Consider the following 18,326-nt stretch of genomic DNA (forward strand, 5'->3'; position numbering starts at 1 on the left):
TGTGTTGTGTGTATGTGTGGAGTGTACGTGTTGTGTGTGGTGTGTGCGGAATGTGTGTATATGTGCCTTTATAGGTGCTCGTTAACTGAACTTGCCCCAATAGTTTGTTAAGGTTATACGGGGGGTCTTTGTCTTTGGTGTGTAAGTGGTAGTGTTTGCGTGAGCGCGCTGCGCTACGAACCCGGCGACCCGAGTTCGATTCCCGCTCACGACCAATATCAGTGACGATTATGTGAACTGGTCATGGACCTCCCCTAGGTCGACTCAGTCTCAATTGAGCACCTGGCGCGGTGTGTAAAACATCATCACTGGGGAGACAAAGACGGCTGGGCGTGTTGTTAACCGTCCACCTCCTCGTGTGCCGTGCCGGCCTTCATAGGTGCTCGCTCACAGCACTTGCCCCAACAGTCTGTTTAACGGGGGATTTGTGTCTTTGTGTGCGGGGTGAATGGGTATGCAGGAGTTCGTGGGTTCGATCCTGACCCTGACGCCTGCTGCTGTATATTTGGAGTTTGCGTGTCTCTCTCATCATCATCATCACGGTGGCTAGGAGATGTTAACTACCTCGCCTGGTATGCAGGAGTTCGTGGGTTCGATCCTGACCCTGACTCCTGCTGCTGTATATTTGGAGTTTACGTGTAGTTGCGTGGATTTTTCTCCGGCTCCTCCGCTTTTTCCCTCTACATTTAGAAACACGCTCTGAGAGTATTTAGTTGCGATACATTTACACACGACAAGCCACTTCGTTGAGCAGTCACTTGTGACCAGGTCGCTTCTGAAAAAGAGCTACATAGCTCAGTGGGCCTTAGCTGGTAAAATATAAATAAAATAGTTTAGTGTGTGTGGCATGTGTGTGGGGTGTAGTGTGTGTGTGTTGTGTGTAAGATATCTGGATGGTTGTACATGGAGCGTGCATGAATTCGCTTGAGTGTTCCAACTGCAATCCGCTCGGAGTTGCATTGATTGGGTTGCCGTGGTTTGCCACGAGATGCCATGAGCTGGCGGACGGATCTAAGTTGAATGTGTTGGGTTGTTCGTTATCGTATCAGCGCGGTCTCAGTAACAACGGAGACCTGGGCTCCATCAAATAATCAGAGTTTATCCCGGGAATTTGGGATCAAACATTCGATAACGATCGCAGCTAATGTATAATAATTATTAGAGGTAGGAGCAGTAGCGCAGTGGTTAGCGTACTGCACCACGAACCCAGCCAAATGTTTACCAGTGTACGTATATGTGTGTGCAAGAGTGTACGTGTGCATGAGTGTGAGTGTGTGTACATGTGGGGGGAGGTGGCTTAGTGGTTAGCGAACTTGGCAACTCGAGTTCCATTTCCGCCCGTGACCAACAACAGTGGCGACTATTTGAACCAGTCCTGGGCTTCCCCTGGGTCGACTAAAAACGAGTACCTGGTGCGTGATGTACACATCAGTGGCCGGGTGTGGTGCTGGCCACCAACCACCTCATGTGCCCGTGCCGGCCTTCATATTTGCTCACTAACAGCACTTGCCCAAAAAGTCTGTTCAAGCTATCTGGGGAATCTTTTTATATCGGTATGTGTGTGTGTATGTGCCTGGAGCGGTCGCGCATTGGTGAGCACACTACGCTATTAATCCAGCAACCAGAGTTCGATTCCCGGCCACGGCTACCATCAGTGGCGAGTGATATAAAAATCTGTTCTGAAACCTCCCGTCGGTCAATCCAACGATAAGATGAGTACCTTGCGTCCACATCAGCCCTGGGGAGACAAAGGCTGGCGAGCCCAGGTGCTGGTCACACCACCCCGTCCCTCCATATGTCTTCTCTAACAGCACCTGCACATAAGTCGTGGAGAAGTATCGCGAAATAACCCGGGAGACCTTCATCCAGCAGTGGATTGCATGCTCCGTGCGTTAACGCGGCCGTGGTGCGATGCCTAGCAGCGCACTGGACATGCACTCCAGACGTCGCCGTCCAATTCGATCTCCTGGCGCGGCAGGCAATTCAACCTGGAAGAGTAGACGAATTGCCGTGGAAGAGTAGGACAATTACCCGCTAGAGTAGCGGCGTGAGCAGTTGCAGGACTGTCACTCTGCCTGCCGTCGTACTCGTGATACACACAACTGTGCAACGCAATGAAGGGCCGGTCGCTGGCGTGCATCTAGCCTGGTACGAAACGTTATTACCACCCCCCTTGAAAAGGGCTGTGAAATCGAGCGTCTGTTGAATACGCCACGTGGTGTTCCGTTCAACAGCGCGGAGCAGTGGCGCAGTGGTTAGCGCCCTGTGACATACTTCACCATAATGGTCAGTGCGTAATGGTCTCTCGGCCTTCCAAAACATCATCAGAATTGACATCACTCACTCAGCTCTCTCGCCATTCTAAAACATCACCAGAATTAACATCACTCACTCAGCTCTCTAGCCCTTCAAGAACATCACTAGAATTGACATCAGTCACTCAGCTCTCTCGTCCTTCTATAACATCACCAGAATTAACATCACTCAGCTCTCTAGCCCTTCAAGAACATCACTAGAATTGACATCAGTCACTCAGCTCTCTGGCCTTTCAACAACATCATCAGAATTGACATCACTCACTCAGCTCTCTGGCCCTTCTAGAACATCACCAGAATTAACATCACTCACTCAGCTCTCTGGCGCTTCTAGAACATCACCAGAATTGACATCACTCACTCAGTTCTCTAGCCCTTCTAGAACATCACTACAATTGACATCACTCACTCAGCTCTCTGGCCCTTCAAGAACATCACCAGAATTGACATCACTCACTCAGCTCTCTGGCCCTTCTAGAACATCACCAGAATTAACATCACTCACTCAGCTCTCTGGCCCTTCTAGAACATCACCAGAATTAACATCACTCACTCAGCTCTGTAGCTCTTCTAGATCATCACCAGAATTCCCATCACTCACTCAGCTCTCTGGCCCTTCTAAAACATCACCAGAATTAACATCACTCACTCAGCTCTCTGGCCCTTCAAGAACATCATCAGAATTAACATCACTCACTCAGCTCTCTAGCTCTTCTATAACATCACTAGAATTGACATCACTCACTCAGCTCTCGATCCCTTCTAAAACATCATCAGATTTGACATCACTCACTCAGCTCTCTCGCCTTTCTAGAACATCACCAGAATTGACATAACTCACTCAGCTCTCGATCCTTTCTAGAACATCAGATTTGACATCACTCACTTAGCTCTCTCGCCCTTCTAGAACATCACCAGAATTGACATCAGACACTCGCTATCGACGATGTGGCTTGACAATAAACCAATCGCACGTCACAAATGACTCGCCGCCGCCGCATCATAACAGAAGCCACTAGGAAAACATGTCATTAACATGTGTGTATGTTTGTGTGTGTATGAAAGTATATGTGTGTGCAACTGTGTGTGTGTATGTACGCGAGTGGGAAACGGTAGTGTAGCGGTTAGCGCTACGCTGCGCTATGAACCTGGCGACCCGGGTTCGATTCGCGCTCACGGCTAATACCAGTGACGAATATCTGAACCGGTCCTGGGCCTCCACTAGATCGACTCAGCCTCAAATGAGTACCTGGTGCGGTGTGTAAACATCGCCACTGGGGAGACAAAGGCGGTCGGGCGAGGTGCTGGCCACCCACCCCCTCGTGTACCGTTCCAGCCTTCACAGGTGCTCGCTAACAGCACTTGCCCCTACAGTCTGTTAAGGCTATATGGGGGATCTTTGTCTTTGTGCGCGAGTGTGCGTGTATCTATGTGTACATATCCGTGCTATTGTTTTGACGGATATATCTCTTTACAGCCTTGTTAATCGCACTTCCGATAAGCACGGTCGGCTACGTACGGCGCGAAAGAAGTTATGCATGTGTACAAGTGTGTACGTATATGTGTGTATGTCTGTGTGCGCGTGTGTCTGTATGTTTATATACGGGGAGCGGTAGCGCAGCGGTTAACGCTACGAACCCGGCTGCCCAAGTTCACGGGCAATAACATTGGGCAACATCTGAATTGGTCTTGGGACTCTCCTAGATAGACTCCGCCTCAAATGTGTACCTGGTGTGGTGTGTAAGCTTTGCCATTGGGGAGACAAAGGCGGTCGGGCATGATGCCCCCTCCCCCATACCTCGTGTGCCGTGCCGACCTTCATAGGTGCTCGCTAACAGCACTTGCCCCACTAGTATGTCCAATGATATATGGGGGATCTTTATCTTTGTTATGTTAATATTCGCATGCGAGTGTGCGTATGAATGTGTGCAACTATGCCTGTGTGTATATGTGTGTGTGTGTGTGCGAGTATTTATATTTACGTTTACGTATGGGTGCGCGTGTGTGTATATGTGTGTGTGTGGGAGTGTTTATATTTACGTATAGGTGCGTGTGTGTGTATATATGTGTGTGTGTGCAACTGTGAATGTGTGGGGGAATGGGCGTTCCTGTGTATGTACGTGGGGAGCGGTGGTGCAGCGGTTATCGCACTGCGCTATGAACCTGGCCACCCGGGTTCGATTCCCGCTCACGGCCAACACCGGTGACGATTATCTGAACCGGTCCTGGGCCTCCCCTAGGTCGACTCAGCCTCTAACGAGTCCCTGGTGTGGTGTGTAAACGTCTCCACTGGGGAGACAAAGGTGGCCGGGCGTGGGGCTGGCCACCCATCCCCTCGTGAGCCGTTCCGGCCTTCATAGGTGCTTGCTAACAGCACTTGCCCCAACAGTCTGTCAAAGCTATACTGGGGTCTTTGTCTTTGTACTTGTCAGTACACACATGTGCGTATACTGCACATGCAAGCGTGTATGTATATGTTTGTGTGTATGTACACATATGTGTATACTGTGTTGTATATGTACGATCAACGTGTGTGTATGCATGTATGTGTTACATGTAATATTACATGTAATATTACATATAATATTACATATCCAGCAGCTCCACTTTGGAAGCTGCTGGATGAATGGGATCTCCGCGCTGTGTCAGTCATTGTTTGGTCATACTTCACCACTCTGGCCACCACCCCGGGTTGGTAACGGGGTTTGGCTAGAACCCGTTCACATATCACTCGCCACTGACGTTAGCCGTGGACTCGAGTCGAACTTGGGCGACTCGGGTTTCATAGCTATAGCAGCGCACATAACACAATCTCTCAGCCGTGGCTATCGTACGTGTGTACGTGTGTACGTGTGTGCGTGTGTGCGTGTGTACGTGTGTACGTGTGTACGTGTGTGCGTGTGTACGTGTGTGCGTGTGTGCGTGTGTGCGTGTGTGCGTGTGTGCGTGTCTATGTATTATGTATGCGACTGTGTGTCTACATATATATGTGTGTGTGTATTATGCATATGTTGGTGCAGTGATGTGTATGTATGAGGCGCATGCATTGTTGTATGAGCTATGCATAATGCATAACTTTGTTCACGCAAACTGTGTATACACACATTGTGTGTGTATACACAATACAATGTGTGTACGCACACGTTATGTGTACACACATTATATTGTGTGTACACACATTGTGTACATACACACATTGTGGGAGTGGTGGCGCAATGGTTAGCGCACTGCGCTACGAACGAAATCCGGCGGACCCCAGTTCGATTTCCCGCTCACGACAAATAGCAGTGGCGAATATACGAACCAGTCTTGGGCTTCCCCCTAGGTGGGCTCAGCCGTAACCGAGTGCCTGGTGCGGTGTGTATGACATCCACAATGGGGAGATACAGGAGGCCGAGCGTGGTGCTGACCCACCAACCCTGTGTGCCGCTAACAGCACACCGACAATCCGTTCAGACTCTGTGTGTGTGTAGCGAGGCGGGAGCGGTGGTGCAACGGTTAGCGCGCTGCGCTACGAAACCAGACACCCGGGTTCAATTCCCGCTCACGACCAACACCAGTGACGAATATCTGAACCGGTCCTGGGCCTCCCCTAGGTCGACTCAGCCTCAAATGAGTACCCGGTGCGGTCTGTAAACATCGCCACTTGGTGCTAACTACCCGCCACGTCGCTTGCCGTGCCGGCCTTCACAGATGCGATTCGCGAACAGCACTTGCCCCTACAGCCTGAGTAAGGCTATAGTGGAATATTTGTCTTTGTGTGTTCGTTTGTGTGGCTCGTCCCTGCCCGCCTTGACACCCCCGTCTGCTGCGCCCCCGCAGGTGGTGGCACTGGGCGACGTTCCGGACGGGACCCTGGTGGGAGTCATGGCCGGGAACGACGAGAACTACTCGGCCGAGCTGCGCAACGCGTCGGCAGTGATGAAGAACCAAGTGGCGAGGTTCAACGACCTCCGATTCGTGGGCAGGAGCGGCCGAGGTGTGTGACCGATCACGTGGTGCACTGGCTGTTCTAGAAATCGATGGATCGATTTTTATTATTATTTATATATATATATAAGTCTGGCGTTCCGTTTGTCCATTTGCCAGTCAACGGGATTATAAGAGCCTTTCAGAAAGCCTGGATCAAAAAGTTATAGAAAGTGGACCCCCCTCCCGCCCCTTCTACTCAGATGTGGGAGTCAAAAGTTGATCCAACAGGACAACAGAGTCAGTAGTATCTGCACGGGTGGGTGGGGGCATCAGTAGGGGCAACTGGCGAGGGGCAAAGCGTCGAGAGAAGCTCTCCGCAGGAGTTAGATTAAGGCGGCCGCAGGCCGGACACAATTCTAGTTACACACAAAGTGTCCATCACGCTAACAGCGGACAATCTCGCAATAGCGGCTTTTGTCTAACCAACGAGCTAAGACCGTCACTGCATCACGCACTTCCAGATGCGCTTCTATGGCCGTCTGGGACGCTCTTCCTTACGCTATTAGGAAGCCGCTGGAGATATATCGACTCAAACTCATTTCTTTAAAACTGCTTTTTGTATTTGGATTGTTGTCCTTTCCCCGCATCATCGATTAGCACGGTTGACTATATACGGTGCGAGAGAAGTTCCACATACATACATACATGTGTTGCACTTGTGTGTTCCACCAATCACGTGGTGCACGGCGTGTTCCACTAACCGCGGTTTTCACTAACCACGTGGTGCGCTGGGTCCCAGCCACCACGTGCGTTCTCAACACCGCACGTCTCGTCTTGTTACCAAGTCTCTTGCCGCTCAACCTACCACATGTTCAACCACGATACACAACGTGTCTCACCGCGTGTTCCAACTATCGACGCCTTCACTTTGGAAGCTGCAAAACATTTTATTTTTATTTTACAAGGGTAAGGCACCGTGAGCTCGATAGCCTCTTTTTTTCAGAAGCGACCTGGCCACAAATGGGAGCTCAACGAAGTGGCTCATCACGTGGGCATTTATAGCCGCAGCGAAATACTCTAAACGCACGTTTCTAGATGTGGAGGGAAAAAAAAACAGAACTCGGAGAAAAATTCACACGGGAGAGAGAGAGAGAGAGACACGCAAACCCCAAATATAGAGCAGGCTTCAGGGTCTGGATCGAACCCACGACCTCCTGTATATCAGGCGAGGGAGTTAACATCTCCTAGCCACCGTGGTGATGATGATGATGATGATGAGAGAGAGACACGCAAACTCCAAATATACAGCAGCAGGCGTCAGGGTCGGATCGAACCCACGACCTCCTGTATACCAGGCGAGGGAGTTAACATCTCACTACCGCGGCAGCCAGAGAAGAGAGACGAGAGCAGAAAAAAGCAAGAGGGGGGCAGAAGGAAACACCAAAAGTGGAAAAAATTATCTCGGCGACTCGAGGTGTTCACGTTGATTCTAGATTTGAAGTTTTCGTGACTGAAAGTATCCATGCTTTTTGTTTTTTTCGGTAAAGTCACGTAGGTGAAAAACTAAATAAATGAGAATGAAAACAACTAAATTAAATCACGACGTTTCGGGCGCAACACAAGCGTCCTTCATCAGGTGGGGACCACCACAGCGAAAACAATCGCTGTAACAAGGGATGAATCCCTTGTTACAACCATCTATTTGGCATACTTCGTTGTGGTGTTCCCCACCTGATGAAGGACGCTTGTGTTGCGCCCGAAACGTCGTGATTTAATTTAGTTGTTTTCATTCTCATTTATTTTGTTTTTTTACCGACGTGACTTTACCGGAAAAAAAACAAAAAGTGTGTGTTCACGTTGCTCCGGCTGCGTGGGAAGACAGAAACACGGAGTCGCCGAGTCATGGAGACGCAGAGACGCAGAGAGACAAAAACACGCAGAGAGACAAAGAGAGCGGGCGGCACATTGACGTGAACACATTTAGCGAACGGAGACCGAACGAGACAATGAGTTGCAGGTTGGCGAGGATGATGATGATGGATGGCGTCGAGAGCTTTGCCAAACTTCCGAACTCACGTGCCATTCCAGCTACGGCAGTACAGCAAGTGGGTTAGTGACACCGCCAGTGTAGCGGACCCTTGTAGCGAGCAGCGTGTGGAGTGCGCGTGTCGGTGAGCACGTGGGGAAGAGGAAAGTGCATCGGTCAGCGCGCTGCATTAATGGATTCGATTCCAGCTCACGGCCAACATCAGTGGCGATAATCGGAACCGGTCTCGTGCCTCTCCTAGGTCGTCTCAGCCTCAAACGAGTACCTGGCGGAGTGTTTAAACATCGCGACTCGGGAGACACAGGCGGCCGTGAGTGTCGTTGGCCACCCACCCCCTTGTGTAGCGTGCTGGTCTTCACATGTGCTCAAAGCACTTGTCCCAACAGTCTGCTGAGGCTATACGGGGGATGTTTGTCTTTGGGGTGAGCGGGTGGGGAGCGGTAGCGCAGCGGTTATCGCAGTGCGCTGCCAACCCGTCGACCTGCGTTCGACTCCCACTCACGGTCAACACCAGTGACAGTCCTGGGATTCCCGTAGGCAGGCTCAGCCTCGAATTAGTACTGTACCTGGTGCGGTGTGTAAACATCGACCCTGGGGAGGCAAAGGTGGGCGGCGTGTCGCTTGTCACCCCACCTCCTCGTGTGCCGTGCCGGCCTTCATAGAGAGATGCTACTCGCTAGCAGCACTTGCCTCAACCCAACAGTCTGTTCAGGCTATACGGGTGACCTTTATCTTTGTGAGTGAGCAGACTGGCAGAGTGTGCCCACGGGTGAGTCGCGTGCGGGTGGGGGAGAGGGTGAGGATGTCCCTCCTCTGTGGTTTGAGAAGTTCCTCTGATCCGCTCCGGCGCGGTTATGCGGTCATGCGACGCGGTTATGCGGCGATGCGGTTCGCGGGCTGCGGTGTGTGCGGTGTGACACACACGTGGTCTGCGGTGGTCGTGGTTTTGGCTGCAGCAGCCGCCGCCCCGGGTGGGTGGTGGCGCGGGACGTCAACCCCGACCCACCCGAATTCGATTCCCGGCCACGGCCAACGTCAGCGTCAGTGTGCGTTTCTTCGTGGGAGCGGTGGCGCAGCGGTTAGCGCGCTGCGCTACGAACTAGGCCACCCAAATTCGATTCCTGTTTGCCGCCAACGTCAGTATCAGTGTCTGTGTGTCTCGAGCTCGATTCCTGACCACGGCCACCAACACCAGTGGCGATTATCTGAACCAAGTCTGGGCCTCCCCTAGGTCGAATCAGCCTCAAATGTGTACCTGGTGCGGCGCTGTAAACATCGCCACGAGGGAGATTAAGGCGGTCGGGACTGGCCCTGGCCACTCACTCCCTCGTGTGCTGTGCCGGCCTTCATAGGTGCTACTCGCTAACAGCACTTGTCCCAGAAGTCTCTTTAGGCTATACGGGGTTGTCTCTGCCCTGATCTCTGTCTGTCTGTCTCTGATCTCTGTCTGTCTGTCTCTGTCTCTGATGTCTATCTGGTTGTCTCTGCTCTGATATCTATCTGTCTGTCTCTGCCCTAATCTCTATCTGTCTGTCTCTGTCTCTGATCTCTGTCTGGTTGTCTATGCTCTGATGTCGGTCTGTCTCTGTCTCTGATGTCTATCTGTCTGTCTCTGCCCTGATCTCTATCTGTTTGTCTCTGCCCTGATCTCTATCTGTCTGTCTATGCTATGATCTATGTCTAGTTGTCTCAGCTCTGATCTCTGTCTGTCTGTCTCTGTCTCTGATCTCTGTCTGTCTGTCTCTGATCTCTATCTGGTTGTCTCTGTTCTGATCTATATCTGTCTGTCTCTGCTCTGATCTCTGTCTGTCTGTCTCTGATCTCTATCTGTCTGTCTCTGCTCTGATCTCTCTCTGTCTGTCTGTCTCTGCTCTGATCTCTGTCTGTCTCTGTCTCTGATCTCTATCTGGTTGTCTCTGCTCTGATCTCTATCTGTCTGTCTCTGCTCTGATCTCTATCTGTCTGTCTCTGCTCTGATCTCTGTCTGTCTCTAATCTGATCTCTGTCTGTCTGTCTCTGCTCTGATCTTTATCTGGTTGTCTCTGCTCTGATCTCTGTCTGTCTTTGCTCTAATCTCTATCTGGCTGTCTCTGCTCTAATCTCTATCTGGCTGTCTCTGCCCTGATCTCTACCTGGTTGTTAATTTTCTACGCTGTCTTCGAATTGCTTCATCGCTGTACTTAATTTTGCGTGTTTTTTGCTTTGCTATTTCAGTAACCCAGGTCGCTCTTGCAAATGAGACTCCTCCATCCTGCTATCCTGGAGCCCTTGAGCTCTCACCTGGGAACCCAAATTCAGCTTGAACCTTGAACTCCCCTTCCTTTGTACTACCCCACCCCGCGTGCCCCCCCCCCACCCCTCCCGTGCCCCCCCCCACCTCTCCCGTGCCCCCCACCACCCCTCCCGTGCCCACCCCCACCTCTCCCGTGCCCCCCCCCCACCTCTCCCGTGCCCCCCCCCCACCTCTCCCGTGCCCCCCCACCTCTCCCGTGCGCGCTGCAGGTAAAAGCTTCACCCTGACCATCACGGTGTTCACGAGCCCCCCGCAAGTCGCCACCTACCACCGCGCCATCAAGGTCACGGTGGACGGGCCTCGCGAGCCCAGACGTGAGTCACGTACCACGTGTGTGCCGTCACGCGTGTGTGTGTAAGTGTGTGTGTGTGGGGAGCGGTGGTGTAGCGGTTAGCGCGACGCTGCGCTATGAACCCGGCGACCCGAGTGTCGATTTCCCCGCTCACGGCCAACACCGGTGACGATCATCTGAACCGGTCCTGGGCCTCCCTTAGGTCGACTCAGCCTCAAATGAGTACCTGGTGCGGTGTGTAAACATCGCCACTGGGGAGACAAAGGCGGTCGGGCGTGGTGCTGGCCACCCACCGCCTCGTGTACCGTTTCGGCCTTCATAGGTGCTCGCTAGCAGCACTTGCCCCTAGAGTCTGTTACAGGCTATAGGGGGGAACTTTGTTTTTTTGTGTGTATGTGGTTATGTGTTGTTTGTCTTTGTGTGCTTACGTGTGTGTGGTTACGCGAGTTTGTGGTTGCATGTATGTATGTTGAACTGCTTTCGCAGCGTACATGCTGATCGGAGGTCGCGCAGTTGTTAGCGCGTGATCCCGGCGACCCGAGTTCGATTCTTGCCACGAGCGATGAACATCCGAAACTCCCCGCGGTCTCGACGCGGTCTAAACATCACCACTCGGGAGGCGGCTGCGGTGGTGCTACGCTGGTTCAAATATTTGTCACTTATGTTGGCAATGAACAGGAATCGAACTCGGGGTCGTAGCGGACTACACTACCCTTCCCCACGATGAAACATACACGTTGACATACCCACACACACAACAACAACAACAACAACCGCCATTCGCCACTAAGTGGCGGTGACGTCACCACGATGCTTGTGCCAGGCCAAGTGCACCTTGAGGCCACGTGAAGTGTCGAAAGCCCGCTGGCAGGAGGTCACGGGGCAGACCCAGGTGCCACTGGTCGACTGACCGAGATGACCGAGATGACTGGCTGATGCACCACCTGTGCCCCCTACTGTGCCAACTTGCTGTGCTTTAGCCACCCGGCGCTCCGCTCGTTGTTGTGAGCGTCGCTCCTCCGCCCTCCGTTGTTGTTGGAGGGCGACTGCCTCCAACTGCACACACACGGGGACAGACACAGATCCCCCAGCACGTCACACGAGAGGGTAGGTGGCCACAAACACGCCCGACCGCCTTTGTCTCTCCAGTGGCGATGTTTACACACCGCACCAGGTACTCATTTGAGGTTGGAGACCCATGACCGGTTCAGATAATCGTCACTGGTGTTGACCGAATTGAACTTGGGTCGCCAGATTCGTAGCGCAGCGCGCAAACCGTTACACTACACACACACATTGAGACAGGCACATACACACACATTTAGACAGGCACACACACACATTGAGACAGACACACACAGATAGACACTCAGAGAGATAGACAAACAGACACTGAGATAGACAGACACACACAGATACTGAGACACACAGTGAGACAATGACACAGACAGACACTGAGACACACACACAGACACGCGCATACACTGGGGTAGAGGAACACACACACACTGAGACACACACACACTGAGACACATACACACACTGAGACACACACACTGAGATACACACACACTGAGACACACACACACACTGAGACACACACACACTGAGACACACACACACTGAGAGACACACACACTGACACACACACACTGACACACACACACACACTGAGACACACACACTGACACACACACACACTGAGACACACACACACTGAGACACACACACACTGAGATACACACACACACTGAGACACACACACACTGAGATACACACACACTGAGACACACACACACACTGAGACCCACACACACTGACACACACACACACTGAGAGACACACACACTGAGACACACACACTGACACACACACACTGAGACACACACACACTGAGACATACACACACACTGACACACACACACACTGACACACACACACTGAGACACACACACACTGAGACAAACACACACTGAGACACACAGACACACTGACACACACACACTGACACACACACACACACTGAGACTCACACACACTGAGACACACACACACTGAGACATACGCACACTAAGACACACACACACACACTGACACACACACTGAGACACACACAAACACACTGAGACAAACACACACTGAGACACACACACACACACTGACACACACACACTGACACACACACACTGTCACACACACACTGAGACACACACACACACTGAGACACACACACACACTGCCACACACACACACACTGACACACACACACACTGACACACACACACTGAGAGACACACACGCACTGACAGAGCGCGGCGGGTGCGTGGAGCCGCGACTTCCCCACGCGCTCCGCCTCCGTCTGGGAGGTCCCCCCCCGCGCCTCCCCCCACGGCACAAAGCGCCTTTTAGCGAACTCTCAAACGGCGCCTGTGTGGTAGCAGCTTCTGCTCGCGACGTCGCCGCGACCCATACGAACATCAACACCATCAACATCACCAACATCAACATCGTCATCACCAACATCATTATTGGAAATGTCATCGTCATCATCATTAAATAATTCTACTTTTGCTCCCATTCAAGGAAAGCTTGTTACACTCGTGTCTATTACAACTTTCATAGCAGTGCTGTTTGTTGCTGACCGGCTGCTTGGCGTTCTGGGACCTTCGACCATTGCTTGCTTGGCAAACGTGATTTAGTGTGCGCGTGTTTTTAATCGCCAACAAATCATCAGCATCGTCATTAACGTCATCATCATCAATAATCAACATCATAATCAGCAGCATCATCATCATTAACATCGCCTATATCGTCAACAGCATAACCAACATCGTCATGAATATCAACAACAGCTTGAATATCATCAACATCACCATCAATATCACCTTCATCATCACCATCAATATCACCTTCACCATCATCATCATCACCATCAATATCACCTCATCATCATCATCACCATCAATATCTCCTTCATCATCATCATCACCATCAATATCAATATCACCTTCATCATCATCATCAACATCAATATCACCTTCACCATCATCATCATCACCATCAATATCACCTCATCATCATCATCACCATCAATATCACCTTCATCATCATCATCACCATCAATATCACCTTCATCATCATCATCACCATCAATATCAATATCACCTTCATCATCATCATCAACATCAAAATCACCTTCATCATCATCATCACCATCAATATCTCCTTCATCATCATCATCATCACCATCAATATCACCTTCATCATCACCATCACCATCAATATCAATATCACCTTCATCATCATCATCAACATCAAAATCACCTTCATCATCATCATCACCATCAATATCACCTTCATCATCATCATCACCATCAATATCACCTTCATCATCATCATCACCATCAATATCACCTTCATCATCATCATCAACATCAAAATCACCTTCATCATCATCATCACCATCAATATCACCTTCATCATCATCATCAACATCAATATCTCCTTCATCATCATCATCACCATCAAAATCACCTTCATCATCACCATCACCATCAATATCAATATCACCTTCATCATCATCATCAACATCAATATCTCCTTCATCATCATCATCAACATCAATATCTCCTTCATCATCATCATCACCATCAAAATCACCTTCATCATCATCATCACCATCAATATCACCTTCATCATCATCATCAACATCAATATCTCCTTCATCATCATCATCACCATCAATATCAATATCACCTTCATCATCGTCATCAACATCAAAATCACCTTCATCATCATCATCACCATCAATATCACCTTCATCATCACCATCACCATCAATATCAATATCTCCTTCATCATCACCATCACCATCAATATCAATATCTCCTTCATCATCACCATCACCATCAATATCACCTTCATCATCACCATCACCATCAATATCACCTTCATCATCATCATCACCATCAATATCTCCTTCATCATCACCATCAATATCAATATCACCTTCATCATCACCATCAATATCAATATCTCCTTCATCATCACCATCACCATCAATATCACCTTCATCATCACCATCAACATCAATATCTCCTTCATCATCACCATCAATATCACCTTCATCATCATCATCACCATCAATATCAATATCTCCATCATCATCATCATCACCATCAATATCTCCTTCATCATCACCATCAATATCAATATCACATTCATCATCATCATCACCATCAATATCAATATCACCTTCATCATCATTATCACCATCAATATCAATATAAATATCACCTTCACCATCATCATCAACATCAATATCACCTTCCTCATCACCATCAATATCAATATCACCTTCATCCTCATCATCACCATCAATATCAATATCACCTTCATCATCATCATCACCATCAATATCAATATCACCTTCATCATCACCATCACCATCAATATCTCCTTCATCATCATCATCACCATCACCATCAATATCACCTTCATCATCATCATCACCATCACCATCAATATCACCTTCATCATCACCATCACCATCAATATCAATATCTCCTTCATCATCACCATCACCATCAATATCACCTTCATCATCATCATCACCATCACCATCAATATCAATATCTCCTTCATCATCACCATCACCATCAATATCACCTTCATCATCATCATCACCATCACCATCAATATCACCTTCATCATCATCATCACCATCACCATCAATATCAATATCTCCTTCATCATCACCATCACCATCAATATCACCTTCATCTTCATCATCACCATCACCATCAATATCACCTTCATCATCATCATCACCATCAATATCACCTTCATCATCATCATCACCATCAATATCACCTTCATCATCATCATCACCATCACCATCAATATCAATATCTCCTTCATCATCACCATCACCATCAATATCACCTTCATCATCATCATCACCATCAATATCACCATCACCATCAATATCAATATCACCTTCACCATCACCATCAATATCAATATCACCTTCATCCTCATCATCACCATCAATATCAATATCACCTTCATCATCATCATCACCATCAATATCACCTTCATCATCATCATCACCATCAATATCACCTTCATCATCACCATCACCATCAATATCAATATCACCTTCATCATCATCATCATCATCACCATCAATATCAATATCACCTTCATCATCATCATCACCATCAATATCACCTTCATCATCATCATCACCATCAATATCAATATCACCTTCATCATCATCATCATCATCACCATCAATATCAATATCACCTTCATCATCATCATCATCATCAACATCAATATCTCCTTCATCATCATCATCACCATCAAAATCACCTTCATCTTCATCATCACCATCAATATCAATATCACCTTCATCATCACCATCAATATCAATATCACCTTCATCTTCATCATCACCATCAATATCAATATCACCTTCATCATCACCATCAATATCAATATCACCTTCATCATCACCATCAATATCAATATCACCTTCATCATCATCATCACCATCAATATCAATATCACCTTCATCATCACCATCAATATCAATATCACCTTCATCATCACCATCAATATCAATATCACCTTCATCATCATCATCACCATCACCATCAATATCACCTTCATCATCACCATCAATATCAATATCACCTTCATCATCATCATCACCATCAATATCACCTTCATCATCATCATCATCACCATCAATATCACCTTCATCATCATCATCACCATCAATATCAATATCACCTTCATCATCATCATCACCATCAATATCACCTTCATCATCATCATCATCCTCATCATCACCATCAATATCACCTTCATCATCACCATCAATATCAATATCACCTTCATCATCATCATCACCATCAATATCACCTTCATCATCATCATCATCCTCATCATCACCATCAATATCACCTTCATCATCACCATCAATATCAATATCACCTTCATCATCATCATCACCATCAATATCACCTTCATCATCACCATCAATATCAATATCACCTTCATCATCATCATCACCATCAATATCACCTTCATCATCACCATTGTCCTCAACACGCAACCAAATCACCCGGAGCGCGCTCGATCTCGCCAGGCCTCGCAAAAAGCTAAGCACGAGGTACTTTTTTTTAGGCTGAGTCGACCTAGGGGAGACGCAGGACAAGTTCAGATGATCGTCATTGGTGTCAACCGTGAGCGGGAATTGAACCCGGATAGCCGGGTTCATAGCGAGCTAACCCCTAAACTACCGCTCCATGCCCTACACCACCACTCCACCCCCTACACCACCGCTCCCTCCCCTACACCACCACTCCACCCCCTACACCACCGCTCCCTCCCCTACACCACCGCTCCCTCCCCTACACCACCACTCCACCCCCTACACCACCACTCCAACCCCTACACCACCACTCCATCCCCTACACCACCACTCCATCCCCTACACCACCACTCCATCCCCTACACCACCACTCCAACCCCTACACCACCACTCCATCCCCTACACCACCACTCCATCCCCTACACCACCACTCCATCCCCTACACCACCACTCCAACCCCTACACCACCACTCCCACCCCCTACACCACCACTCCCACCCCCTACACCACCACTCCATCCCCTACACCACCACTCCACCCCCTACACCACCACTACACCCCCTACACCACCACTCCATCCCCTACACCACCACTCCATCCCCTACACCACCACTCCATCCCCTACACCACCGCTCCAACCCCTACACCACCACTCCCACCCCCTACACCACCACTCCATCTCCTACACCACCACTCCACCCCCTACACCACCACTCCAACCCCTACACCACCACTCCAACCCCTACACCACCACTCCAACCCCTACACCACCACTCCACCCCCTACACCACCACTCCACCCCCTACACCACCACTCCATCTCCTACACCACCACTCCACCCCCTACACCACCACTCCATCTTCTACACCACCACTCCAACCCCTACACCACCACTCCATCTCCTACACCACCACTCCACCCCCTACACCACCACTCCATCCCCTACACCACCACTCCACCCCCTACACCACCACTCCACCCCCTACACCACCGCTCCATCCCCTACACCACCACTCCAACCCCTACACCACCACTCCATCTCCTACACCACCACTCCAACCCCTACACCACCACTCCATCCCCTACACCACCACTCCAACCCCTACACCACCACTCCAACCCCTACACCACCACTCCAACCCCTACACCACCACTCCATCCCCTACACCACCACTCCACCCCCTACACCACCACTCCATCTCCTACACCACCACTCCAACCCCTACACCACCACTCCAACCCCTACACCACCACTCCAACCCCTACACCACCACTCCAACCCCTACACCACCACTCCATCCCCT

The 18,326-nt window shown here is 49.6% G+C and overlaps 1 protein-coding gene across 1 annotated transcript in view; it reads left to right on the forward strand.

Moving 5' to 3' along the window:
* Positions 1-18,326, forward strand: part of LOC133351276 (runt-related transcription factor 1-like) — a 46,768-nt gene that overhangs the window by 4,913 nt on the left and 23,529 nt on the right. Inside the window, exons 2-3 of the mRNA XM_061566379.1 lie at positions 6,138-6,294; positions 10,777-10,881. Of these exons, the coding sequence (XP_061422363.1) occupies positions 6,138-6,294; positions 10,777-10,881 (262 nt within the window). The remainder of the gene's footprint in view (positions 1-6,137; positions 6,295-10,776; positions 10,882-18,326) is intronic.

Source organism: Lethenteron reissneri, chromosome 5, assembly GCF_015708825.2.
Source record: "Lethenteron reissneri isolate LAM-NWPU_2019-01 chromosome 5, ASM1570882v1, whole genome shotgun sequence".
In the NCBI taxonomy this organism is placed as follows: Eukaryota; Metazoa; Chordata; class Hyperoartia; order Petromyzontiformes; family Petromyzontidae; genus Lethenteron; species Lethenteron reissneri.